This window comes from Elgaria multicarinata, chromosome 9, assembly GCF_023053635.1.
Source record: "Elgaria multicarinata webbii isolate HBS135686 ecotype San Diego chromosome 9, rElgMul1.1.pri, whole genome shotgun sequence".
Taxonomy (NCBI): domain Eukaryota; kingdom Metazoa; phylum Chordata; class Lepidosauria; order Squamata; family Anguidae; genus Elgaria; species Elgaria multicarinata.
This window is the reverse complement of record NC_086179.1, coordinates 55,885,374-55,911,999: the sequence shown is the minus strand read 5'-3', so window position 1 is coordinate 55,911,999 and position 26,626 is coordinate 55,885,374. Positions and strand designations below refer to the sequence as shown.

The following is a 26,626-nucleotide window of genomic DNA, read 5'->3' as shown; positions in this document are numbered from 1 at the left end:
TGGGCAACTCAAACAAGCAAAATAAGGCACGCTCGTGACAGGCTATTCATGGAAGTTTGCCGGTCCTTTTGACGAGGTCTGAAACCTCCTGCACGTCTTCTGCACCTTCCCCTGGTAACTCCATTTTTTAAAAAAATCCTGTGATATCCCACTTCTGCTGAAATATCTCAGGAATCCCTAAATTTACAGGGGAAGCTGCACTACAGACCACTAAAGGCTGTTGTCCCATTTAGGGCTGTGAGCAGCAACACAAGGGGACGTTTTCCATTATAGACCACGTGTTCGGCCCTCTCCAACCATGTAATGCAGACCCATTATGTTTGCGCAAGAGGAGCAGGAAGCAAAGCCCCGGTAAGGAAACACAATTTCCCCTTAATCTAAAGAAGCCCTGTGACAAATTGATGGAACCCAGGACTGAACTATATGTCATTAACTTTCATCCAGCCAAAAGTAATCACTTTCCAAGCCTGGTCGATTTCAAATGAAGTCCTATTGAAATCAACGGGGCTTCCTGTAATATCAAAGAGACTTGGAAAGTGATTGAACTAAAAGGGGCCTAAAAGTGATTAGCATTGTGGTCTTTACTTTTCTCTTTTTCTTTTTAAAGAATCCAGGAGCAGACATTTCCAGGCTCCATGCCTTGGAGTGCATACAGTTCTCATGTAAGCCTTATTGGCATAACTGAAAGCTAAACAGAAGCAAGTGCTTCAAGAAATTGCTCCCACTATTAATACTGTTCTGAGTAGATCTTTTAGTTCATTATATAGACTACGAGTCTATATAATAGATAGACTACGAGTCTATCTATTAAAAGGAAGCTTTTTTTTTTAAAAAAAAAGAAAGGTTTTTTAAAAAATTATTAAGGACATTGCAAGGACATTGTTTTTTAATCAGCCTTTCAAAATATCAAAAACCACCTTCACTGAATTCTACTAATGCATTCTAAGGAAACGCTTCTTCCATGGATTTACACTGGGGTCCAATACAAACCCTTTTAGAAGGTATTCAGATTTATTAGCAATGACCGGATACGATCACAAAGCAACCCTGAGGAAGAAAAATGAACGGATTTCCCATTGAGTCATATTTGGATATGATCCAGTCACTGGTCACATAACCAGATTGATTCATTAAGAAGCATTCAATCCAAGCACAACTGAGCAGAGAAATATGCTTAAGTACTTGTATTTTATTATTAATAATTTTTTGCAATGGCAATTTCATCCAATCATGAGCACAGAAAATTGTCAATTCCATTTTTTGTCTCCCCACCCCAAGGAAATAATCACTTAATCATGCTTCATACGTTATTTTGAAAAGGTTACTTCAGAGAAAAAGTTACATGGTTATGCGCCTAATATAGGGCATTTAAGAAATGTAGAATTAGCACATTAAGAAGCTTATTTCTATGTATGTACCAAAAAAGCAGTATCAAAGTGGGTTCCATAGAACTGGGAAGGGTTTTGTACTCTTGTTCAAGCAGTTGAGCAATTCTCCCCACCCATTAAAGCACTTCTGAGCAAATAGCCCTTGACTTATACACAAATTTAATCTTCATACACCCAACCACCCTCCCCACACCCACACACAACACCAGTTTTATATGTATCAAAATGATTTGTTTTTCTTTCCATTCTAAAACCTACTCCCCTTTAAACAAAATACCTTGCAGTAAAACTATAAAGTATTGATTTAGCTTTAAACAACAGCTCAACAACAGGGCTGTAGGAATGTAAACGACCAGATATTTGTATCAGCATTATATTCCATTTTCATTTCATATTTTACATGATCAAAAAGTATCAGAGAATAGATTATACATTTATAATCCTTTCCTCATTCATTCTCTTTAGCCACAGACACCACCACCATCCACCCTGTTGATCAAGCACAAAACCAAGGTTTTCTCTTTCACTCTTCTGTCCCCTTTGCCTGTCTCTAGCCCCAATATTCAGTCCATCTCCAAATCAATTCATTTTTCCCTTCACACAATCCCAGAGATAGTCAAAAACCAAAAGGCAAATAGAAAATGCAGCCACTTTTATCTTGTAGCAACAGTATGTTTCAAATCATGGGGCTGGATTCAAAGGTTCCTTCCCTGGGCAGAATGAAACCTTTGGATGCAACCCCATGTTTTGAACCACATCATTGCCCAAAGTAAAAAATGTCTCTCACTGGATTTTAGTAATGTAGCCTAGTCATTGCAGAGATAAAAACTACCTGTTCCAAGCTTTGGCAATATGACACCCGTGTGTGTGTGTGTGTGTGTGTGTGAGTGAGTGAGAGAGAGAGAGAGAGAGAAACTACTTCCAGATTGTGTGTGGGAATGACAGAGAGAGAGAGAGAGAGAGAGAGAGAGAGAGAGAGAGAGAGAGAGAGAGACTACTTCCAGATTGTGTGTTGGAATGACCGTTTTGAACATATTACTCCAGTGCTGCATCAACTGATCTAGTTGCTGGTCAAGTTCGGCCCAACTCAAAGTGTTGGTGGCTTAGAGCCAGTATACCTGAAGGAGAACCTTCTCCCATATGTTCCTGCCGGATTGCTAAGATCATCTGTGGAGGCAATCATCTTCTGGTTGCAGTCGCTGATAATGGCATGTTGTGTGGCTACCCTGCCCCCCTCTACTGAGAATGTCCTTTCTAGGGATATAAACCTGTTGTCTTCACATGTTGTCTTCATTTAGATGCCAAGTTAAGAAATTTGTCTTTAAGCAGACATTTAACCTTTAATCTATTGCTTTAGTAATTTTACTGCTGGCTCCTCAATGTTATTAAAATATTATTATTTCATTATTAATTTGATACTTGTATTCTTTTATCCTTTTATTTACTAATTTATTTAGGGGGTTCTTTGTTGCTGTCATTGGATTTTACAGTTGTAAGATGCCCCAAGAGCATTTCCCAATTGGGCAGTATACAAAACTAGTAATTAAATAAATAGATAAATAGATAAACAATGTGTGCAAGAAGGACTGAAAGCAGCTGTTTGGACTTGGGATTCTGGTGAACTTGACTGATATTGCTGTGAATCTGGTGCTGCATGTGTGCTTGCTTCTGTATCTTCACAATAGCTGCTCCTCCTGTACATATGTAAACAAACTGATTACTACAAAGACAGTGTTATGTCTAAAATCCTCTCTCCTTCAAAGAAACCTTCAGGGGGAAGGGCCCTAGTTCAGTGCTAGAGCACATGCTTTGCAGTTTTAATTCTTAGCATGTCCAGCTAAAAATGGATCAGATAACAGGGCTAGAAAAGACATCTCTCTGCCCAAGATGCTGAAGAGCTAATGCCAGTCAATGCTAGGCTAGTTGGACAAATATTTTGACCTGGTTAATGCAGCTTCCTATTGTCCTAAAACTTGAGACTTCCAATCAAGGCTGCCCTGACAATATTTATGGGCAGTGGGGGCAACCTTCATTTTGTGTTGAAATTAAACGGATTCTATTACTTAATACTGATTTTGTCACCTACAAAAACATATAACCTATTCTCAAATTGTCTCAAATTTGTTATGAAAATGGAATATTGTACCTCTTTGTTTTATTTTTTAAAAAGCTGTTTTATTAAATAAAAATTAAAAAAACAAGTTTAACTTTTGAAAAAGAAAAAAATGCTACTTTCTGTAGCATTTCACATCTTGAGGGTTTCTTAAAGGAATTCCATTTGATACTATTAAAATATACCATAATGCTGCAGTCTCCAACACTGTGCCTACGTGGTATCCAACAGACACCTCTGTTGGTGCCAAGCAGACTCCCCACCCCTCCTAATTTTAATTTTATGTTTTAAGACTTCTAAAATTATTATTTTCCTGCAAGATGCCATGCTGCAAAGCAAGCTGCTGACATCCAGCACATTCATTATTTGGGTTTAAAATGTCGTTTTGTGTTTTGGAGCTCAGACCTCACCTCTTGCTCAAATTTTTGGTCAATTTCTTTTTCTTTTAGTATCACCAGTTTGCTTTTTGGAAAATGGGTGTTTTCTGACTAGCCATGCCCACCAATGGCAGCCATTTTGTGAGAGTCCCAATGACATTCTCTCAAAATTTCACGTGTCCACAGACTCAGAAATGATGGGGATCCCGTCTTAATGTCTCTACTAGAAATAACATCATTTGTCAACTAATTTTCTATGTCAGGTCAAAGTCTAGAAATGTCTTGTTTCATTTTTAAAAGAAAAAATTTTTTGGTTACTTTTAAGGAGAGACTGTCAGACTAGATTTTTGTAAGAAACAAATGTTGGTTTTGCATTAGTAAAACTTAAATTGTTTTAAATGGCTATTTAACCATGCATTCTGCTGATTTCATGTTTTGCCCTTCACTATTGATTAGACTATTTAGAATAGCAGTCAGGTTCACTTATGTTTCTTTTTCCATTTTTCTTGGACTAACACTTGAGCCATAAACACCACATGGCAATTTGAAAATCCAAACCAAACATCCTTGTTTATGCTGATTTAAAAATAAAACAAACAATCATGAAACATATCTGTACCGATAGGTAATAGTTTCCCACTCCCACCCACCCCAAAAAACCTTCTCAAATAACAAAACTCTTTGGAGAGAAAGTCTAGTTTGTACAGCCATGAACAGAATACGATTAAAAAACAGCTAATTCCAACCGAACAAGCTGAAAAAAGGATTTTTTTTTGTATGAATGCTCTTTAAATTGATTACTGTTTCAGTTCTTACAATTTATAGGAAGTAGTATAACAAGAAGCAAAAATGTTTACTGTAAAATTGTTTAAATCCTTTCAACATTGTATATTTATTTATTACATCATGAAGATCATTGGAAGTATTTCAACTAACAATTGCTTTTAGTATTAAAAGTGTATTAAAAATAAAAATAGAAAATAGAAATGTCTACAAAATGCATACATAAGTGCTCTTTCACTTGCTCTCTCTCTCTCCATATATACAGAGTCTGGAACAAAAGCAATTTTACTGAGAATGCAATTTGCTGCCACAGCATTTAATAACATTTTTCCTTGGGCTTAACAGATACCCAGAGTGCCATCTACTGGGCCATAATGAAAACTCAAGATAGTATTTATTTACCTAACAAGGACAAAACATGTCATACTCACGTCTTCGAACATCATTTCTTAGAAAGAGAATGAAGTCTATCACTTTAGTCTTATTGCTCTGGATAGCAACAAAAATTCCAATTACTTCAGCTGGGATCTGGATAACTGTCCATGGATAACTGGATGGAGACCATAAATTCATGCTAAATTGCCTACTGAACAGCCATCAGATGGTAATCACTTTTCATCACTGGACTGCATTTGAACCAGTGAACTAGAGGTGAAAAAAAATGTGTTCTGTGCTCTGTTCATCCAGGCAACTTTTCCTGGGCATTTTCTAGTTGAAATCACAGCAGTATGCAACTGAATAGACTCCTGACCTTATCTGTGGAATTAAGGCTGCATTCCTATAAAGCACCCTTCTCTAACCTGGTGCTTTCCAGGTGTGTTGGACCATAACTCCCATAATTCCAAGACAGCATGGTCATGCTCTTAGGGATGATGGAAGTTGGAAGGCACCAAGTTGGGGGAGGCTGCTATACACTTACCTAATAGTTAGTCCTACTAGACTCAATGGAACTTCTGAATAGACAATGCTATTACACTATTAAGTGTTTGTTAAAATGTGCAAGTCTAAAAGTGGTGTGGTGCACGCTCAGCAGATTTCAGAACCATATTTCAAGTAAGTGAAGAATAGCTACTCTAAAGCAGTGGGTAGGGCAGCTCAAACAATTACAAACTTTTATTTTTAACACACACACACACACACAACGAAAGAGGAAAATGTCTGTGTTAGCACCAACCCCCTAGCACATGTACTACTACTTCTAACAGTCTGAAAATGAAGATGGGGAAAGCTAATGTTTGTCAAATAAGGAGTGGCAAGAGCTCTTATGGAATTGGGCTTGGGGAAGCTCAGGTACTGGTGAGCTAAGGGGTGGAAAGGATATCCTCAAATTGGAAAAACGAAATAGAGCTGAAATGGTTAGAAGTACCTTGTGCCAGAGTAAGGGAAACACAAACTTGCTAGTTGGTCACAGATTGTTGGGAAAACACAGTGGATATAGGCTACCCGCTCAGATCTCCCAGAGATGAATGCCTCAAGCTGCTTAGGAACTGCTGAGCATCATGGAGTCCAAGAAGAGCCAACTGGTGGTATACCTAAAGTCAATTGAACTCTTGGATTTCTGATGAACATGGCTAGGATGGGGACACTGAACAGAGGCTTAGAAACGCCAGAGACAAAATAATTTGGTTGCAAAAATACCATTTAAAGTGGATAGCCTTCAAATGGAGCTTCTCTGTAGCCCCCAGACTACAGTGAGCAAGTAACAAACATGGAGAGAGACAAGGAGATTTGGGGGAGGAAGCAAGGGAGGGGAACTAACTAAAAAATGACCCAAGAACTACAAAGCATAGCTAAATGGTTGCCCTGAGACATTTCGTCACAGCTTCCACAATGCCCTAGATTTAGCTGCTCATACAAAAAACACAAGTCTCTGTGAAACACTAAAAGGGGAAGCAGGGAGCCTACAGGCCAACCAATCAAGTACAGAACTGGTCTCTGGACTCAACGGGCATTTTACCAGTGGGTAAAGCTCTTTCTGGGGGTACAACACAACACAGCTCTTTCTGGGCCACCAAGGTGGTAGAAGAGAACAGAAAAGATACCCAGGAAATGTGAGCTAGGCACCAGAGAAGAATGGAGATAATGCTAGAAGAGGATCGTGAGGAATTGTCTTGGAAACCATGCGAACCCCAGGTTGATCTTACAAACTGAGCTGAACTCCGTAAATGTTCTGGGTACTCAAGCAAAAAGAAAGAACAGGATCAAACACTGCGTGCTCAAAGTGAAGGGTAGTTATGGACTTCAGAACAGAGTACAAGGGATGCAATGACTGCATTTGGACATGATAGTCAATGGTCGAGTAATAACCAATTCAACAGCTGTTTATCTAGGGGGCACTCCCCACACGACACATCTGGCCTACCCAGATGAATTTTAAACCTAAGAATTTTAAGGTGTTGTGATTATTTTAATATTGTTTTGGTTTTATATGCTTTTAACCAATTTTATGTATTGTATTGTTGTGTTTAACCTCGATCCGGGGGGGGGGGGGGTAAGAAATATATTACCATCATCATTCATGGTGTGGATTAGGATCAGCATTGTTGACTATTAGTCCACGCTGAGTTCACTCACTCATCCCCCACCCTCTCTCCCTGCCTCAGTCCTTCCACTAGTATCCTATCAGCCATTGCTTCCAAAAAATCTTTCCTGCCACTGTTGCTGAGTTCGGATGACATGCTAATCAATGGTTGTTTTCCATTCTGTTCCTATTACACCCACACACCCAGTTGATTAGCATGTCGTCCGAATTCAGCCTCTGACTGCTCTTGCTGTGTGACTCTGTGGCTGACGAAATAACCAGCAGTGGCTGAGGTGCCCTCCACACAACATGATAACAAACAGTGGCTCAAATAGCCAACTCTGCAGTGTAGGTTATTTTGGCCAAATAATCAATCATTGGTTAAAAAACTCCCACCACACAACACGATAACCCACAGTGGGTTAAATAACCAACTATCGATAATTTAAACCACCAATGGTTATCATGTTGTCTGAACCCTGCCAACAGCTCTGAGGTTGGGATTCAGATTGAAGTTGAACGTAGGGATCAATAGTCTGACTCTGGGAAATTAAAGGAAACCTCAAGGAGACTCCTGGCTACATGATTGAATTAAAGCAAGCTAACTTGAACATTGCAAAGCTAGTTTACTTGAACATCTGGAGGTGCACTGAGTAGAGGAAAGGAAAACAAAAGGTATCATGAGGTAGTACTCTAACCAGCTGGTCTTTCAGGATTCAGCCACATTTCTTGCTAAGATTATGGATTAGCTAATTTACAGGCAGCCTTGTGTATTGGTTGGACAGTGACTTGGCAGTCAGGTGGGCATTTACACATATCAGCAGTTTCATGTAAGCAACCCCCTTTAATTAAACTAATGGAGAAATCACATAGACAATTCAATTTGTGACCCCTCTGCGGCCACCCAGTGTTGCCTTCTTACCCTTGCAGCCTTCAAGCCTCTCTGGCTTTGCTGCCTTTTCTGGAATAAAATGGAGTCTTAGCTAAGGAGTCAGCCAATAAATATAGAGGACACAAACTACAAATGTACAGAAAGCCACTAAGTCTGAACTCCTCCAGAATAGGTTCTAATTTATTATATTTGAGACGTGTGGAATAAATGATAGACAATTCAAATGTTTGGAACACTTTCCTCAACCTGGCACCCTCCAGATGTTTTGGATTACAATTCCCATTACCCCAGTCAGCATAGCCAATGGTCAGGGATTATCAGAGTAGTAGCCAAAATATCTGGAGGGCACCAAGATGGGGAAGGTGCTCTACCTTTGTGTATTGTAATCAAAAAGAAGGGGGGGGGAGAACAAAGCTTCAAGCACAAGGTTACAATAAGGCACCATATGACACTAGAAGTTGGACTGTTCCCACCTCTGTTCAGCTTCTAATGGGAGGTGAAAACATTTTGTTAACATTCAGCCAGTAATGGTAATTAATATGGAAATAATTCCACTACCTTAGATTTCAGAAATAGCTGAAATGTGATTTCTTACTTGAATATGTTTTAGTATTTGTTGTACACTGCCTTGGGAGCCCTAATGAAAGGAATATTTTTAAATACGAAGAGAGATACTTACTTCTATACTTGTACCAACATTACAGTTTCATAAGACAGGAGAACCACATTTGAACCATTTATTTATAAAGAAACTTAGCCACCCTCTCAAGCAATAAAGCTCAATTACATTCCATTCAGTTTTTCAAAAGTGCAATGCACCACTTGCCAGTACCATATGGATAAGTTTGCAATATTAAATCCTGTCACATCTAATGTATTTATTTGAATCTGAGTATTTAGAGTACAATTCAGAGACTGAACATTTATAGCACAATCCTATGCATGTTTACTCATAACTAGGTCTAATTGAGTTCAATGGAGTTTATTACCAAGTAAGCGTGCATAGGATTGCAGCATTACAGTGCAATCCTAGTCATGCCTATTCAGATGTAAGCCCCAGGGAATTAAATAGGGCTTACTCTTAGGTATGTATAGAACTGCAGCCTAAAAGATGTACTGATTTCAGAGGAAGAATGAGACTGCAATTCTATGCACTCTTAGATGGAAAAAAGCCCCCAATGAATACAACAAAACTTGAGAAGAAGAAAAAAACAGGCTTTGACTGCACAGTATATGCTTAGTTTTTCCCTACTGAAACCAATGGGATCAATTACATCCATACTATTAAAAGAAAGATTGAATTAGGGTAGCTTAATGACAAAAGCAGATGTTGGACCCCATCCAGAATACAGATGTGATTGTTAAACCCATTGATTTCATATACACCAAATAGCAGCACAGGTTCAAAATGAAAGAATTGGAGGTAACAGGAAAATATTTTAATTTTGTTTTTGTACCAGCACTGATTGAAGTAGATATTACTTATGTTGAGCACAATTCAGAGTTAGTTGTGACTAAATTCTATTAAATGAAAATGAGACTTATGATACATTACAAGACTAACTGTAGTCACAGAAGCTTACGCCATGACAAATTTGTTGGTCTTTTATGGTGTCACAAGTCTTCATTGTTTTTGCTGCAACAGATTAGCACAGTAACCTCTAAAGAAATTGAAATCAATGGGATTTAAAACAATTGACTGGGCACTTGACTTCCAATGTTTTAAACAGATTTACTTCACTCATTTTGGATTGTGCTCACTATGTTTTGATTGTATTCCATGCAAAATGCATATTAAATGCAACTTTATTAGATGAACTATATCCCGAAGTGACATTTCCAAGAGTCTGAAGCAAGGATGCAGTATTTTGCACCTGGTTAGTGACATGGTCTTAATTTGGGGGAGGAGGGTCTTCACTTTTTAATTATAATTCTTGGTTTCTACTTCTTAAAATTCACTCAGACCCTACCATGCTAATCCCTTTAGTACTTTGGGCTTATTTTTTCCTTTGCCACGCTTTGCCTTAAGCTTCTTCCTCTGCCTGGGATTCATCCATATTGGGTACTGTCCATGTTCATCTAGAAGACTTTTCTGATTTCTTTTGGTATCCATGTCCATTTTAGTTTCATCTGGAAAAATAAGCACATAGGTGAGCTGCATGAACTGTTGCATCAGCTTGTTAAAACTCTTAAGAGTTGAAAGTTAACAAAAAGATGATGGAGAAATAAGGTACTGATTCAGCTATTTTGTTTATCCTAACACTGATAGGAGAGTGATGAATTGGGAAGAGGATGAGAAAGTGACTGCAAGTATGTGTAGTATTAAAGGACAAAGAAAAAAGTTAGAAAGTACAATTTTGAACAGGAAAAAAGGAAAAAGTAGTAGGACTAAGAGATAGGGAACAGGAGGACTGGTCTGTTTTCGAGAACCACTTTTATATTTTATAAACAAATTTTATTTCTCTTTGTTTTCCCAGTATCTAAGATGGTTAACCCCTTGGGCACAGGCAATGGTCCCATACATTGCTCTGTCCCATCCCTAGCACTTGGATATGGTACACTATAAATCAAAATGCACATATAAGAGCAATGTATATTTCTTCTACAATTACTTTATCTGATGCATCACCAGGCTGTATTTGATAGCAACCCAACTGTAACACTGGCCCAGGAAGCAGTTGCATTTATATAGTAAATAGCTCTTTAGTGGAGATACTGAGGGACTTGCAAAGCAAATGGAAATATGAGAAGGGGAGCATTAAAAGAATTAAAGGAAGAGGGTATTATCAGACAAAACATAGAACATATTTCTCACTAATTTGTTTCCAATTTTTCAGAAATTATTTACTGCATTTCTTACAACAAATTCTAAAAATAGGCCAACACACCATTGGGATCCTTTTTCTCTGTGACTTTCTCAGCAGGAACAACAGTTGCGATTTCTTTTATTTCATCCATTATAACATCAGTGTTTGATTTCAGGATCCTCTGCAATCTGGCAAGTTCCTTGGGGGCATTTTTCTTCCTCTTCTCTGCTCGCATCTTTCTTTTCCATTTGCTCCTTAGGCTTTTTGCCATTTTGGTTTGCTTCAATAAATAGGAAAACAAAGCACAACACTTAACCCTTGCAAAACTGGACAACCCTCAAATAACTCATGGCTCAACTCAACACAACTGGGTTCGCATGACATGACAAGCCATAGCAAACCAGGCACCCACGGGAACCATGCAAAAATAGTAGCCATGGGTACCCCAGTACAATGCAACAGCACTTGTAGGTAAATGAAACCACAGTGGGCTGTGCTGATTTGCAAACAGGTCCACTATTTATAAATAATCTTTGCCCAAAATCAGGTTAATCAGAACAACACACTTCTCTAATATCCTTTCCACCCTTCTTCATTTTTAGTACTGGCAGTCACCCAATGAAATTGATTGTTAGTAGAATCATGTCAGATAAGATGAAGTATTTCTTAATAGAACACATAATTAATTAATTAATGGAATTCACCACCATAACATGTGGTGGCACTACCTGAGATGGCTTTAAAAGAAGATTAGACAAATTCATGGGGGATAGGCAGTGAAGGAAGCCACTATACACCAGTTGTGTGTTTGGAGGGGTGGCAAAAATAGCAGAAGGCTATTGCCTTCATGTTCTACTTATGGATTTCACAGAGACATCTGTTTGGCCACTGTGGGAAGTAGGATGCTGAGCTAGATGGACCTTTTGTCTAATGAAGCAAGACTCTTGCATTTACATATCCTTGTGCACTGCAGCAGCCTGTGATGTAGGAGCTCTGAACACCCTCATTAAGAATATTGATCACTTTTTAGGATCAGAAAGCTAAGTGGAATATAGATTCAGTTTAGCCATCTCCCCAAATGAACACTGCTATCAGACCTAACCATCTGTAATAACAGGAGAGCAGAGGATAGATCTCACTCCCAGAAGTCCTCGCCAACATGGCCATCGGTCAAGAATGCTGGAAGTTGACATCCAAAACACATGGAGTTCTACTTTCTTCCCACCCCAGTGTTAGAAGACTAAATACGCTTCTAAATTTCTGGGTGATAAACAAAAGACAGTGGGTAACTCTTGCACTCATATCCTACTTGTGGGCTTCCCATGGCCACCGGATGTGGTCTGGATAGACCAGCTTTCCCTATCCTGGTGCCCTCCAGATGTTTTGAACTACAGTTCCTAACATTCCAGAACACTGGCCCATGCCAGCTGGAGTTGATGGGAGTTGAAGACCAAAACCCCCAGAAAACCCTGCCAGATGACTGGTGGTCAGGAAGGCACCAGGTGGGGGCGGCAGAAACGGAGTCTTATGATACCTTAAAGAGAAACACATTTATTTTGGCATGAACTTTCGCCCACTGCACTTAGATGCATGGAATATCATGGAGAATTTCAGGTTTATATATAGTATAATATATAATACTATATTATATATTATACTATATATAAAGGTGGGAAGTTATAAACAATATTCTCAGAAGGAAAGGGCCTCTCCTTATGTTCTTATACTTGGGGGTTGGTTTATGACAAATAACTGGGCAGACGGGCTTCAGGTATGGGCTTAGAAATAGTTTTTCGCGACTTTCAGTCTCAGCCAAAATATAAAGGCAAGGGAGGACGCATAGGCAGAAAAGCAACTCCCCCTCCCATGTCCCCTTTTACCTGAACACGCGCTCTGGCCGCTTGCAGCTCCCTAACTTCGGGGCTCCAGAAGTTCCTCCCAAGAAGCACGCTAGCAGCAGCGCTTCTTCCGGAGCTGCGCAGACGACCCTGGTTCACCCGCTTCCGAAGGTTTAGCGAGCTGCTTGGGTAGAGCAGCCTAGCGTAATCCTCCCAGTACCAACAGAGCCCTCTAGCGAGTTCCTCCGGCACTGCAGGAAGGGCTCACGCTGCTGCGGGGCGCTGGCTTCGACGGCTTTCGGAGAGGCCCGCAGTGCTTAGAAGAGAGGCTTCGGTTCGAAGCGCCAGACTGCTGCTGTTGCCCGGACAGGCCCCGGCTAGGCTTTATGTACAGAAATCGTTCCCGTCTTCTCCAACTTGGTGCCCTCCAATGTGTTATACATTTAAATTATCTTTAAAATCAATACATACACACAGGCTGGGGTAGAGAACAGAAGTAAACAGTGGGGTTAAAATTCCGTGAAATGCTAGACGTAAAGAGTATGAGACATCGTTGTGCAAAACCCAAATGTACACAAGTACTATGGCCATTCACAACAGCATTAACTAGGAATAATAATGATACAATCTATCTAGCTTTGCACGTTAACACTTGTAGTCATAAGTGTGTGCAGCACATTTCATTAGGGTGTGCAGCCAGGGATTTAAAAAAAAATTTTTTTTAAAGGTAAGCATGTATTGAATACTCAATCATAATGGACATTATTTTTATTCATTGATTTATTGAACACTATAGACAGTGATGCCCTACTCCGTGTTCAGCTTGCCTGACTTTGGAGGGCCGTTGCATACGAGAGTGAGGGGGGGGGGGGATGAGATGCCCCTCAAGCCCCAGCATTGTTGGGCTTTGTGGTGATACTGGCAGGAGGAGCAGCATACAATGTGATATTAGCCTTTGGGGACCCTTCCTCCTGGTCTCTTTGAAGTGCAGCTCCTGACAGAGCGATTCCTTTCCACTCCTGCTGCCCGGGTAGGAGCCCCAGGGCAGCTGAAGGGCCATTCCTGCCATGTTGGGGACATTTCGGTGCGGTGTGCACCTGGTATCATTTACATGTGCCTCTGTTGGCAAGAGGTCAGTCAGCGCAGCTGCTCCAGCACAGGCCTTGTGGCCAAGGGGGTGTGGCTCCCAGCAGAGGCTCCCAGCAGTGGGATTCCTTTTCGCGGCTGCTGCCGGAAGCAACTGTGCCACTAGGATGACCGTATGAAAAGGAGGACAGGGCTCCTGTATCTTTAACAGTTGCATAGAAAAGAACATTTCAGCAGGTGTAATTTGTATATATGGGGAACCTGGGGAAATTCCCTCATCACAACAATTAAAGCTGCAGGCGCTATACTAGAGTGACCAGATTTAAAAGAGGACAGGGCACCTGCAGCTTTAACTGTTGCGATGAAGAGGAAATTTCACCAGGTTCTCCATATATACAAATGACATCTGCTGAAATTCCCTTTTCAATACAACTGTTAAAGATACAGGAGCCCTGTCCTCCTTTTCATATGGTCACCCTAAACTGCTCTCTTGGAGGCAGAGGTTCTTCAGCACGGTGGCAAGGCAACCAGTGGACCATTCCCACTGCATCTGGATCCCTACTCAACAGAACCCTCAATTTTGTGTTTTTTGCTTGAGATGTTAGTGTGTGCCTGGGCACATGCCTATGCCTGCAGTGGCAGATCATTTCTGTGGTGAGATAAAACCAACAGCCGCATGCCATTTTAAATCACAATAGCTTCCCTAGTGTGAGAGGCAGCGAGCCAAACCAACCAGCTATCAAACTTTGCAAAGCCCATGGGGGCATTGCAAAAATGCAATGCAATGGGAATTGTTTGTAGACCACGAGAATATGGTCTAGGGCACCAAAATAAATACCATGAGATGGCCCTGTGTAGTGGAAGAAGAAATTTTCATCACTTGAGTCCAAAATGAATAGAATGAAACTTACTGATATATTTTAGTTCAAAGGGAAACTCTAGTGTGAAATTGCCAAAGTTCTTTTCTTGAAGGTGACTTTTAGGTCAGGAAAGGAGTGGAAACTGGGGAACTGAAGTATTCTCCCACTGGATTCTAAGAATTACCCTTTCTGACAACAGATTTGTGCCGTTATTTTTTTTAACATGTAGACAGACTTATTTGACTCACATAGACAGCAGAAGGGCAATGTTGGCAAGGGATGGTGTATATGTTTGAGGATGAGGAAGTAAATGAACCCTTGATATACAGCTGATATTAGGTCTTATCACATTACCTGAACCGATATGGGTGCAAGATTTGGCATCTGGGTTTGCTCTAGGATGTAGTGCCTGGGTTTTTATATTTGCTGTAACAGTTATCCCTCTATAATTACTATTCATCATTAACTCTTTGCCCTTTGACTCCCTCTCTTGTCATTACTTCTTGTTTGACTTGCCTGTAATATACTACTCCATGTATTGAAAATATATTCTGGAGGTGCCCCAATTTCTGCATCCGTAGGGTTAGTAGCAGAATGGCACATTATGACAAGAGATGGGAAGGTGGGGCAGAGAGAAGAGGTAAGGTTTATAAAAGTGTGAAACTTTATGGGGAATCCCAAAATGGACTTCTCTTTCCCCCACCACCCAACTCTTGGCCATTAGGATATGCTCATGACAACATCTCTTCCAGGACAAGTTAAAGCCTCCTTAATTAAACCTCAAACTCCAAGAACATAATTTGAAAGAAGGTTTGATAGCTTAGAACTGGAACCTATTTTTAATACAAGGACTCGAGCTGTAAAAATAAAAGGAGTGACACTGAGCATGTGGAGAACATCTTTTCCACATCAGTGAGCAACACTACCTGGCCCCCACATACCTGGGATTGAAGGGAAGGGCATCTAGATGAGAGTATGACTTCCAGTCAGTCCTCAGTCCCAGCATACTTAATTATAGAAGCTAAACGCAAGTCTAGAACGACTTCAGAATGAGAACCACCATCACCCATGTGTTGTGAGCTTGAGGGTTATGTTAATTACCAAATACAACATTAATTTTCCGCCTGTTAATTGTTTGCTTAATGATCATAAAACTATTAGTTCACAATCTTGCAACACTAGACAAAAAGCAAATAAAGAGACAATTGACTCACATAATTAACATTTCATAAAATTTATTTTCGTCAGTTCTTAATATTATCCTAATAGAAGAGCAGATGGAATGTAATTGCTTCTCCTGCTCTGCCAGCATTTCACAGTACAAGACCAAACACTGTCCAATACTCCACTGCAACCAATATTCTACTGCACAGAAATATTTTACCCCTTACTGACAATTAATGAAAATGCCTTGAGAAGGAATTAAAAATGTGCTTCAAACTTTTCCAGCATTCCATAAGGCTCAATGGAAAACAGGAGGATATGACACATATCTTTTGAACTTCTTAAAATTGCACAAACCTGGAATACAGGCCCAAAGTAAGTAGTTCCTTAATGCAGGCCTTCAGAATAGAAGAAACTGCTGCCAAACAATCACATACATTTTTACTTTCACCAGCTACCCGCTTTTGAAATCAAGCTACCCCTTGATCCGAGGGCAAAATGCAAGATACTGTACAGATATTATTTCTTCCAGAATATTTGGAAATGCAGCCATTTGATTTTATTTAGGTAGAAATATATTACAACTTTTCAAGGAGTGTCATGTTGCAGGATTATTTTTTCAAATCAAAATGCTAATAACTAAGTGTGCCGCAAGTGACCACCAACAATGGAATTTTAGCTTGTTTAAAGCTTCAGCGTTGAATAGAAAAAATTAAGGAGGCTCAATTTTATGCTATCCAGCCAGTGACTATTGTCAATCTCAAAGGACACATCTGTGACAATCACTGGAAAAATAAAATAGAATTTTAATAGTGCTTATTGGCACAATTGGAGTTTGATGAGCAAGGCTTTCGATCAATAATAATATGCAAATGGGTGGAATGAAGCCTTTACCAAACAGCCAAGATGACTGCAACATGTAATTAGCTGATCTCAGAATAGAATCTTAAACATCAGCTCTCTGAAACATCCTTTATATAGAGAACACTGAAATCACCACGGAATGTAAAAACAAACTTTCAAGCTTAAAACATACTGCAGATTTTCTAGTTCTTAATTAACTCTTTAGGTTCCACATCCACACTACCTCACAATTTTGAACAACTCTCAATTACTTTTTATTAAATGCTTCTAGCAAACGCAGCAGGTGCAGAAAGAGATTGATGATGTCCAAATACAGGTTGATTGCAGCCAATATGTATTCTTCAGGGGAGAGTTTGTGCATTAGCAGATGAGTGTCATAGATGATGAATCCACAAAACAAAAGGGCTCCTGCAGCAGCAAATGCCAACTCTACTACTTCACTATAGAAAAAGAGCTGTAACCAAACAGTAGGTACACAGAGAAAGGTTTAGCATGAATTTCTTTTGTAAATGCATATTAAAAAATCAGATTTACCCATCACAGAAGCATAATTCGAATTGTTTTGTGTGCTTACATTTGGATTTGTAATTCCTGAGACTTCAGTTGTTGTTGTTATTATTTATTATTATTAATTGCATTTTTATACCGCCCAATAGCCAAAGCTCCCTGGGCGGTTCACTTTCCATACTCCTAGCAACATAAGGCATTGCCACATACTGCTATGTAACTGCCCCTCTAAAATGACAAGGCTGAATTCACTTCAGGGTTTCTTGTCCCAACGGCACTGCAATTTAAGTTTTATGGGATCTCTTCTTTAGTGAATAAACAAACAAATTCAGGATATTACTGTCCTAGGGTTTCTAACACGTAAGTGCTTCAAGGCCAGTACTGAACATTTTGCCTCTGCAGAATTCTTCAATCATAAGAATGAGACAGCCTGAAAGAGTGAAATTGAGCCCTTTACACCTGTGTTTCTGAACCCAGAGACGCTCTTAAATCTGGCTCAGGTTTATTTTAAAAATAATATCCTATATTCATAGACCTAGGGTTTTCCTAAATAAATGCGTTAGCTGGTATGGATAAATTCCCTCCATAATAGTTTCTGCAGCTATTCATTGGTTTCAATGGGAGGAAAACAATCTGTGGATGGGGGAAGTAAAACAGAAATGCTGTTCCTCCCTTTCTGATATCAGAGCTCTTTGTAGTAGAAGTAGGATTACTCTTAGTTGTTATAATTTAAGATATTTAAAATTGTTAATATAAATATCCAGCAAATTTTAACTATCCAGTACTTTTTCAATACTAATCATAAGTATGAACTCTTACCTTTAAAAAGCTTGCCAGGAGAAGAATCCATAAGGAAGCAAAAAGCCTGCGAACACACATCTATGGGTTAATTGTCTTTTCTTTTTTTTTTCTTTTTTTAAAAAAGTATTTTCATACTGTTTAAAAATGCTGGGTAGCTATATTTTCTGTACATGCATATTATGAAATGTACACTCACATTCCAACAGTTACCATTGCTTGCTATCATCACTAGAGTAATGACAAATCATACATGCCCTAATGCTGCAACCCCCTTGACTTTTCTGGCAGGAACTCAACCAACTGCATATAAGCAATGCAGCTCCCCATGGCTTCTCCATAGGGCAGCCCTTGATAGAAATCATGGCATATTACTCCTGTCTGACACAGTCAGGTGTTGATCTATAGGAGTACCCCAATGTTACCTTTTTGTAGATCGGTTATAGAAACCTCATCAACATATTCCTATGGGTTGTTTAATATGGGGATTTGAACGTAACCTACCCTGCTCCAAGTTTGCTGAAATCCCTTTTCGACTGTAGAGTGTATATAGTGAGCGCCAGAAACACAGCAGTAGTTAGAATAAAGGCTTGTAGGACAACAGACACTTCATAGAAAGTCACTACAGGAAAATAAAAATCCAAAGTAAATAATATTTTGGCTTAAGCTAACATTCTCAAATTTTTCATATTTAAAACTGGTATTTTATCAGCTACATTTGGTCTACATTAGTAATTATGCACACATTTAGGGTGCAATCCTATACATGTTTAGACACAAAAATGTCCTAAAACTCCCAGCATGCATCAGTCAGTATGGCTGGCTAGGGAGTGTTGGGAATTGTAGGGGTTTTTTCCTGTCTAAACATGCATAGGATTTTACCTTTATTCTGGGAAATAGGCCACTCGAGATCTCCGTTCTAAAGCCAAGAATAACTATGCCAATTTCTAGAGACTGTAATGGAAATGTAATGTCACATTTTAACATTCTTAGGGCACAGACTCTGTTCTATTAATACTTTGGGTGCTGGCTGTACTCGAATCACTACCATACTTTACTAATTCTCTAACTCATTTTAGCAGGAAGAGGCTAATAGAAGAAAAGTCAAATCTGGCATTTGCTGTCTACCTCTATTGTTCTGCTAAGTGAAGCTTAAGACTGTGATCCTTCCCCAAGGCTTGACTTTTTTTTGGGTGGTGGCGGTAAAAAACATGCCTTATTTGCATATACACTTCACACATAGTCTATGGCAACAAGAGCATGGTTACCCAGCTTCCTCTAATCTCCTACTAGACAGAATCACTAAGCAAGAGCATCCAAGGATTTGGAGGGACACGCAGCCTCCAAACCAACACAGATCATAATGTTAACAAAAGGGGGTCACAATTTAGCCTGACCTTGGTGTGGACATCACAAACCATGCCCCTTCCTGCAGCTTGGTAGAATCTCCTCTCTGCTATTGCATTGATTTTTGGAGGCAGGTAGAAGTCTTGCTGCTTAGGAACACCTCTGAACGTTCAGCACAACTGGAACAGCATTCCCCCCCCCCATTTCTTTCTTGTAAGCTCAGGAGAAGGGCAGAGGCTTCTACCCACAGCCACGCTGGGCTTTCAAAATGCTCTGATGTAGCAAGAAGCCCAGTTCAAGGTCAAGACAAGCCTCTGCGCATCTCTCCCTCAGAAGCTTAGAAGAGATACTCTCCACTAGCAAGGACTTTTCTGTGAATCTCTGCTGACAATTATCATTCAGTTGGCAGTTATAAACAGTAACATAGAACTTCTTCTTTTCCCTGTCATTCAGTGCCAGCTCCAAGTTTTTGTGGGCCCTTGGGCAAGGTACCTTCAATAGTCCCCCTCCCTAAGTGAGTCTACCTTTTTACTGTCATTGTCACCATCTCCTACTGCTCTGCATCCTCTTTCTCATGATTGCTATGACTTGCTTGCTTGCTTGACAGGCAGAGAGACAGTGAGCAACTAGGCAGTGGTATCTACTAAAAAAAGAGGGTTCAAGGGTGAAGAGGAGAAGTAGGGGGGCCACTGTCAGTGGGCCCTTCCTGGGGTGTGGGCCTTCAACCATGGTTATTCTTGATGCCGGCACTGTTTTATGTGATAAGGATGAATATTTACCTGTAATAGCAACTGTCAGTGCTTCTAAAAGGGTCTGTGAAAAATAAAAGCATTGATCATCTAAAGCCAATACTATGGCAGCAATACTCAGGTATCCAAAGCAAAACGGTTCAGATGCAGTGACAGAACAAGCAAAACTAAAGCCAACACTGAAGAGGTGAGAAAGGGCCTTCTTGTGGGCTCAGTGAGTACCCATCAGAGCCATCAGGTTGAGTCCCATGCACCTCAGCTGAGAAATACATTTATTTCAAGCATAGAGTATATAACTGGATTAAGGAAAACTGGGATCCCTTCATCTGCTCCTTCCTCTGCCTAGACCTGCCTTCCCCAACTTGGTAGCCTCCAGATGTTTTGGACTACAACTCCCATAAACTCCAATGGACAGAGACGATGAGAACTGTAGTTCAAAACATTGGAAGGCATCACATTGGGGAGGGCTGGCCTAAAGATTACACCAGACAATGGGCTGTATTCAATGTTAGTCTAATGTAAGACCTATTTGTTCCGATGGATCTACTCAAACTAACATTGGATACAACCCAATGCATTGCAAGCAATTTCACACCACTGTTAAATTCAGCCTTTACGCTTGCACTGGTATGATCAAAACCAACTTTCCTCCCTGAATATTAGGTGTTGTGTTGGAATGCATCTGGCAGCTAAAAGATTTTCTTCCTCTTGTATGAAAAGTCACCCCATTGTACATGCCTGAAGAGTATGCAGAAGCAAACATGATATACATCATTTCCAAAAAGTACAGCACATGTTTCACTGATATCTGTTAAGAGGATTTTCATTGTCTATGTGGTATTGACAGAAGCCTACTAGAAGAACAAAAGACAATTGCAACACAAATATTTAAGGGTCTGGTGGAAGATTAGTAGTACAATAAAGTAAATTCAACCCACAGAATATCTGCAACTATGTTTACATATACAGAAAGGACTAAGAAATCAAATGTGTGTTATGCAAATACTTACAAATCCAAAAAGAAGATATAAATTAACTGGATGCTGATGTCTGTACAGAGTTAATGCCACAATCACAACCAAAGAACCAAGCAAGGATACCAGAAGTAAAGCAGGGCTGTAAGATTTAATGGAGAACATATCTAACGTTAGGGGGAAATTTCCTTTTCTAAGCGTCTTCTGTTGTAATGTAACAGAAACTAAGAATCCATCAAACATTTTTGTACATGTTTTAAATGCTTAAAATGTTAGAGACATCCCTACTGGTCATACAAAATTAAAACACGTATTTTTAGAAAGTTACCAATATTTCACATATATTGAATCCTCAACGCTTAAATAAAGAGGCATGTCACAGTAGCAACTTATTTCTGGATGAATTGTATTAGCGAAAATAGATTAGGTTTCATTCAGGAACACAGTTGAGGGAGAGAAATCTACCCACAAAACTCAATGGAAGTCATTGAGTTGTATGGAAGAAAATAAATGGGCTGCAATTCAGGACATCTTCAGGGTGGGAGTTTAAGTGCTAGGAGAGAGCCAAAGCAGTGGTGTACATAAGAGAAGTGAATGGGTACTATTCAACTAGATGAGAAGAAATGAACAGTTGTTCTCAGAAACTCAGTTTAAGTGGGAGCAAAATCTTCCCTTCCCCTTGAGCATGACATTGCCTGGGGCAGATCCCAGTTCTGCCTAGTTCAAACATATCTGACTTGAAATAGAGGCCTCAATGACTCCAAGGCTCTGGAACTCCCTTCCCAGGGAGGCTAGGCTGGCTCCCTCTATGCTACACTTTCAGAGGCAGGCAAAAACTTTGTTTCAGCAGGCTTTTGGAGCTACTCTGGACCTGCGTTAATGTATTGGATTCTCTCCCCACCTTTTTTATCTGTTACCTATTTTAAAATGTTTTTAATTTTACCTGTCCCTGTTTTAACATGTTTTTAATTTTACTGTAGGTTTAATTTTATTTTAACTTTTGTAAATTTATATTTATATGTTTTAATTGTACATGTTTTAATTTTGTAAACCGCCTTGAGTCCCAGTACTTGGAAAAAGGCAGGATATAAATAAATATAATAATAATAATAATAATAATAATAATAGTAATAATACATGCCTATGGGCAGAACGTTCAGATTACAATGCATAAAGTTGTAGAGAGTTTCCATAGCCCAGCCTATCCCTTAATGCTGCAAGCAGGGAAACCCTCTCTCCCCTCCTCACTTTTACTTCTATGAAAGTTTATGTCTACCTGCCAGGGAATAATTCTCACACAGTGTAGTTCCTGCTGAGGAAAGTAGGTGCAAGTCCAACCCGCAACAAGCTTCTCTTCTCTCCCTCAGTCACAACATTTATTTATTTATTGCATTTATATACTGCCCCATAGCTGAAGCTCTCTGGGCGGTTTACAAAAGTTTAAAACTGTAAGCATTAAAAACAAATATACAAAGTTTAAAAACACAAAAAGCATAAAAACAACAGTAACCTTATAAAAACAGCTATTCTGGGGTCTGTTAAAAACAAACAAACCTCAACATATGTTGTTAAATGCTGTTAAATGCCTGGGAGAAGAGAAAGGTCTTAACCTGGCGCCGAAAAGATAACAATGTTGGCGCCAAGCCAGCCTCGTCAGGGAGATCATTCCATAATTGGGGGGCCACTTAAAATGTTTTTGAAAATGAGAGGAGATACTATGCAATTCAATTCACTAAAAACTTTACCTGTCATGTACAAATGTCCGAATTGTGTCGAAGTACAGAAAAGCTGCAGAGGTCACCGTGGTCAACAAAATTTGAACTGAAAGTATACTGTAGACTTTTCGCAGAAAAGCTAAGATGTGGGAAACAAAACAACATACCAACTTAGTTTAGTCATTGCTCAAGTTCCACCAGACTCAAGTAGTTAATAACGGGAAAAGCATGGGTGTTTTGAATGAAGGATAAAATTCCACAAGAAAGAAAAGATTAGTCAAATCTAAAGGGGGGGGAGAATTTTAACAGTATCCACTAATAAGAGTAGGAACTATTGATAGTTTTGTCCTCCATGAATTTGTCTAATTCTCTTTTAAATCCTTTTAAGTTGGTGGTCATCACTACACCTTGTGGCAGTGAATTCCATAGCTTAACTATGCCCTGTGTGAAGAAGTACTTCCTTTTATCTGTCCGGAATCTCCCACCACTCAAGTTCATTGGATCATCCCAGGTTCTGGTAGCATGACAGGAAGAAAAGTTTCTCCCTACACACTTTCTCCACACCATACTTAATTTTATACACCTCCATCCTGTCTCCCTTTACTCATCTTTTTTGTAAGCTAATCAGTCCCAGATGTTGTAACCTTTCAACCAACATTTTGGTTGTCCTTTTCTGGACTTTACACAGCGTTCCAAGCATAGTCGCAACATTGATTTATATAAAGGCAGTAAGATATTGACAATTTTATTTTCAATTCCTTTTCTAATTATGTCCAATATGGAATTTGCCTTTCTCACAGCAGTCGCACACTAGATTGACATTTTCATTAAGCTATCAACCACAAATCACAAATATCTTCCTTGATCATAGAATCATAGAACAGTAGGCGTTGGAAGGGGCCTATAAGGCCATTGAGTCCAACCCCTGCTCAATGCAGGAATCCACCCTAAAGCATACCTGACAGATGGCTGTCCAGCTGCCTCTTGAAGGCCTCTAGTGTGGGAGAGCCCATGACCTCCCTAGGCAATTGGTTCCATTGTCAATCACTGCCAGTTCAGATTCCATTGCCATATACAGGAATCTGGGATTATGTGCTTTATTTGCTCACACCGAACTCCATTTCCCATTTTAATGCTCATTCTCCCAGTTTGGAGAAAACTTTTGGAGCTCTTTGCAGTCCCTTTTTGTTTTAACCACCCTAAATAATTTGGTGTCATCAGCAAACTTGGCCACCTCCCTGCTCATTCCTAATTCCAGTCATTTATGACAAATTAAAAAGCACAAAACCCAATACAAATCCTTGGGGAAACCTACGATCTATACTAAAACATGTGGCCATCCAGATGTCGGATTGCAACTTTCAGGAGCCCTAACACTCGTCGAATTTGACTACAACACAAGGTTGCCATAGTCTCTGTTCCCCACCCCCTCCATTTGAAGATTTTAACAGTGGACCATATTGCAGGGTTATTATAAGCTGTTCTTTGTCGGACCCTCTTCCCAGTAGGGACATAATATATCTCATGCTCAACCCCAACCATCTGCAATGTGGGGAAAATAATACTGGCCTATTTTTCTCTTCCTTTTAGCACAGGAAGAATTATCAGCACATTTAAGAAAACACAAACTCAAGATAATTCACACTAGATGCCCTGACGTTCTGGCTTTGCTTCTAATTCAGGAGTGGGCGACACTCCTGCCAAATCACTGAAATTAAAAACGTTCTGGATGTCTTCATTTTCTCCTGCGAGCAGCTGCGACTTCTACCGCTTATGCACAGAGGCGAAGGGACGCCTTATATACACAGGCCCCTGTGGCAGTAGAAGTTTATGGAGGACACTGACGGGGAAGCTTCCAGCCCAGGCGCCTAGGAAGTCGTGGGAATGGACAGCGATCTGGAGCCAAGCCAGACAGGAGCAGCTTGTATTGGGCGAAGGAGAAGACGAAGTAGGGGGTGTAAATGGCGGGGGAGGAGCGGAACTCTTTACCCATGCGGATGTGCACGCTGGCCGAAGCCACGTTAGTGCCATAGTTGAAATCGTCCTCGATGGAAGACCTCGGGTAACACGGGCTCTCGGCTGCCATCATCCCGGCCGCTTTGGGCTCCGTAGCGACGGCCTTGACTCTCTGGCGACGTTCGTTTTCCCAGGCGACGATCGCTTCCGGGTAGGCGCCTTTAAATCGATCGCAGAGAGCGTCGATCTCACCGCACAGTCTCGGCTCGCGCTCGGCTTCCCCGCTGGCGGCCTTATGACGTCACCGCCGCTCCACGGCTTGTGTTCTAGCCAGCGACGCGTCGGAAGGTGGCGAAGATGGCCGGGGTGGCCCAGGCGGTGCTGGTTGCTGCTGCTTTGTCTTCCAGGCCCGCGATCGGAGACGCTGTTCGTGAATGCCGACCTTTGAGCTTTAAAACACGGGCTGGAAGAAATCGTGATGATTGTTACTGAGTAAAAGCCCCAAATTAAGAACTAAGACTCTGAAAAGAAGGGCCATTTTGCCAGCTACATTTATCTGTTTCGAACATGTATAAGCGGAAGGGATCCCAGGGCGGTTCACAACATTAAAAACAAACGAATCCAATATAAAACACATGCAATTAAAATACTAAAAGACAAAGTATTTGTAGCCCTATACGTATCTACTCAGAAGAAAATCCGATTGAGTTAAATGGGGCTTACTCTTAGGTAAGTGGGAATGGCAGCCTTTCCCGATCTGGTGTCTTTCAGATGTTTTGAACTACAAACTTCCATCCCATTGACTAGTTTGTGGTGGCTGGGGCTGATGGGAGTTGTAGTCCAAAACGTCTGGAGGGTGCCAGGTTGGGAAAGCCTGAGGTATAGCATCGCCATTGCAATTTAAGGAAGTTCTTTTTCCTCATAATAGTTACAATGTCAAGCATATTTATCTGGGGGCAAATTTCATTGGCCACAGCAGGGATTACTTCTGAGTCCCAATATACTGAGGCAGACCTAGTCTCACCTGACAAATACTGGTGAATTGGCAGTGCAAGGATAAACACTGTCACAACCAGAATTCATACTAGCAGAAACTATCAGTAATTCTAATTGCACATACTTCCACATAAGAACATAGAATCATAGCATTGGAAGTCTTTGGAGATCATTTAGTCCAGCTCAATGCAGGCTCTGCAATGCAGGATGCAGTTACAGCATCCCTGACAGATGGCAATCCATCTGCTTAAATACCTCCAGTGAAGGAGAACCCACCACTTCCCTAAGCAGTCCGTTTCACTGCGCAACAGCCCTCACTTTTGAGGAAGTTTCTCCTATTTAGTCAAAATTTGCTTCCCTGCGACTGCCTACCATTGGATCTCGTCCACTATTATGTCTCCCCTTAATCTTGTTCAAGTTAAATGTACCCAGCTCTTTCCACTGTTCTTCATTGGATTTAGTTTCCAGACCCCTCACCATTGTTGATAGTGATGCTGGATCATAAGAGTTGTGCTAGATCAGACCCAGGATCAATCTAATCTAGCATTCTGTTCCCACAGTGGCCAACTAGATGCCTGTGGAAAATCCACAAGAAAGACATGAGTACAACAGCACCCTCCCACCCATGTTCCCCTGCAATGGCCCAGAGAGCTGTGGCTATGGGGTGGTAGGTGAATCACCCAGAGAATTTTGGCAATGGGTCAGTATAGAAATATAATAAATAAAATAAATGCAATGTGTACATAGGTATATTACCTCTGATATTGGAGGTAACATATAGCCACCAGGACTAGTAGTCATTGATAGCCTTCTCCAGGAATTTATCCAGCCCCCTTTTAAAGCCATCCAAATTGGCGGACATCATTACAACTTGTGGTACTCAATTCCATG

General features: G+C 40.3%; 2 protein-coding genes across 2 annotated transcripts; both read right to left on the bottom strand.

Annotated features, from left to right (window-relative positions):
* Nucleotides 1-8,797: 8,797 nt before the first annotated feature.
* LLPH (LLP homolog, long-term synaptic facilitation factor) lies at nucleotides 8,798-12,846 on the bottom strand. Its single transcript, XM_063134774.1, has 3 exons — nucleotides 12,762-12,846; nucleotides 10,963-11,161; nucleotides 8,798-10,204 (listed from the first exon to the last, which is right to left on the bottom strand). Exons 2-3 carry the CDS (start codon nucleotides 11,150-11,152, stop codon nucleotides 10,041-10,043), a joined length of 354 nt encoding a protein of 117 aa, XP_062990844.1. The 5' UTR covers nucleotides 11,153-11,161; nucleotides 12,762-12,846; the 3' UTR covers nucleotides 8,798-10,040.
* Nucleotides 12,847-15,883: 3,037 nt separating this feature from the next.
* On the bottom strand, nucleotides 15,884-24,968 carry TMBIM4 (transmembrane BAX inhibitor motif containing 4). The gene is made up of 7 exons (XM_063133912.1): nucleotides 24,773-24,968; nucleotides 22,814-22,922; nucleotides 21,105-21,210; nucleotides 20,125-20,158; nucleotides 18,503-18,620; nucleotides 18,020-18,065; nucleotides 15,884-17,147 (listed from the first exon to the last, which is right to left on the bottom strand). Exons 1-7 carry the CDS (start codon nucleotides 24,870-24,872, stop codon nucleotides 16,941-16,943), a joined length of 720 nt encoding a protein of 239 aa, XP_062989982.1. The 5' UTR covers nucleotides 24,873-24,968; the 3' UTR covers nucleotides 15,884-16,940.
* Between the last annotated feature and the right edge of the window lie 1,658 nt (nucleotides 24,969-26,626).

Bases quoted from the DNA above. Each gene is read 5' to 3' on its own strand.
- LLPH (XM_063134774.1), bottom strand. From the start codon at position 11,152: ATGGCAAAAAGCCTAAGGAGCAAATGGAAAAGAAAGATGCGAGCAGAG. The intron at 10,205-10,962 runs GTGTGTTGGCCT...TTATTTTTCCAG, and splicing joins AGAGAAAAAGGATCCCAATG to ATGAAACTAAAATGGACATG.
- TMBIM4 (XM_063133912.1), bottom strand. From the start codon at position 24,872: ATGATGGCAGCCGAGAGCCCGTGTTACCCGAGGTCTTCCATCGAGGAC. The intron at 18,066-18,502 runs GTAGGTTACGTT...GTGTGTTCGCAG, and splicing joins TTCAGCAAACTTGGAGCAGG to GCTTTTTGCTTCCTTATGGA. The intron at 17,148-18,019 runs GTAAGAGTTCAT...GTTTGGTTACAG, and splicing joins TCCTGGCAAGCTTTTTAAAG to CTCTTTTTCTATAGTGAAGT.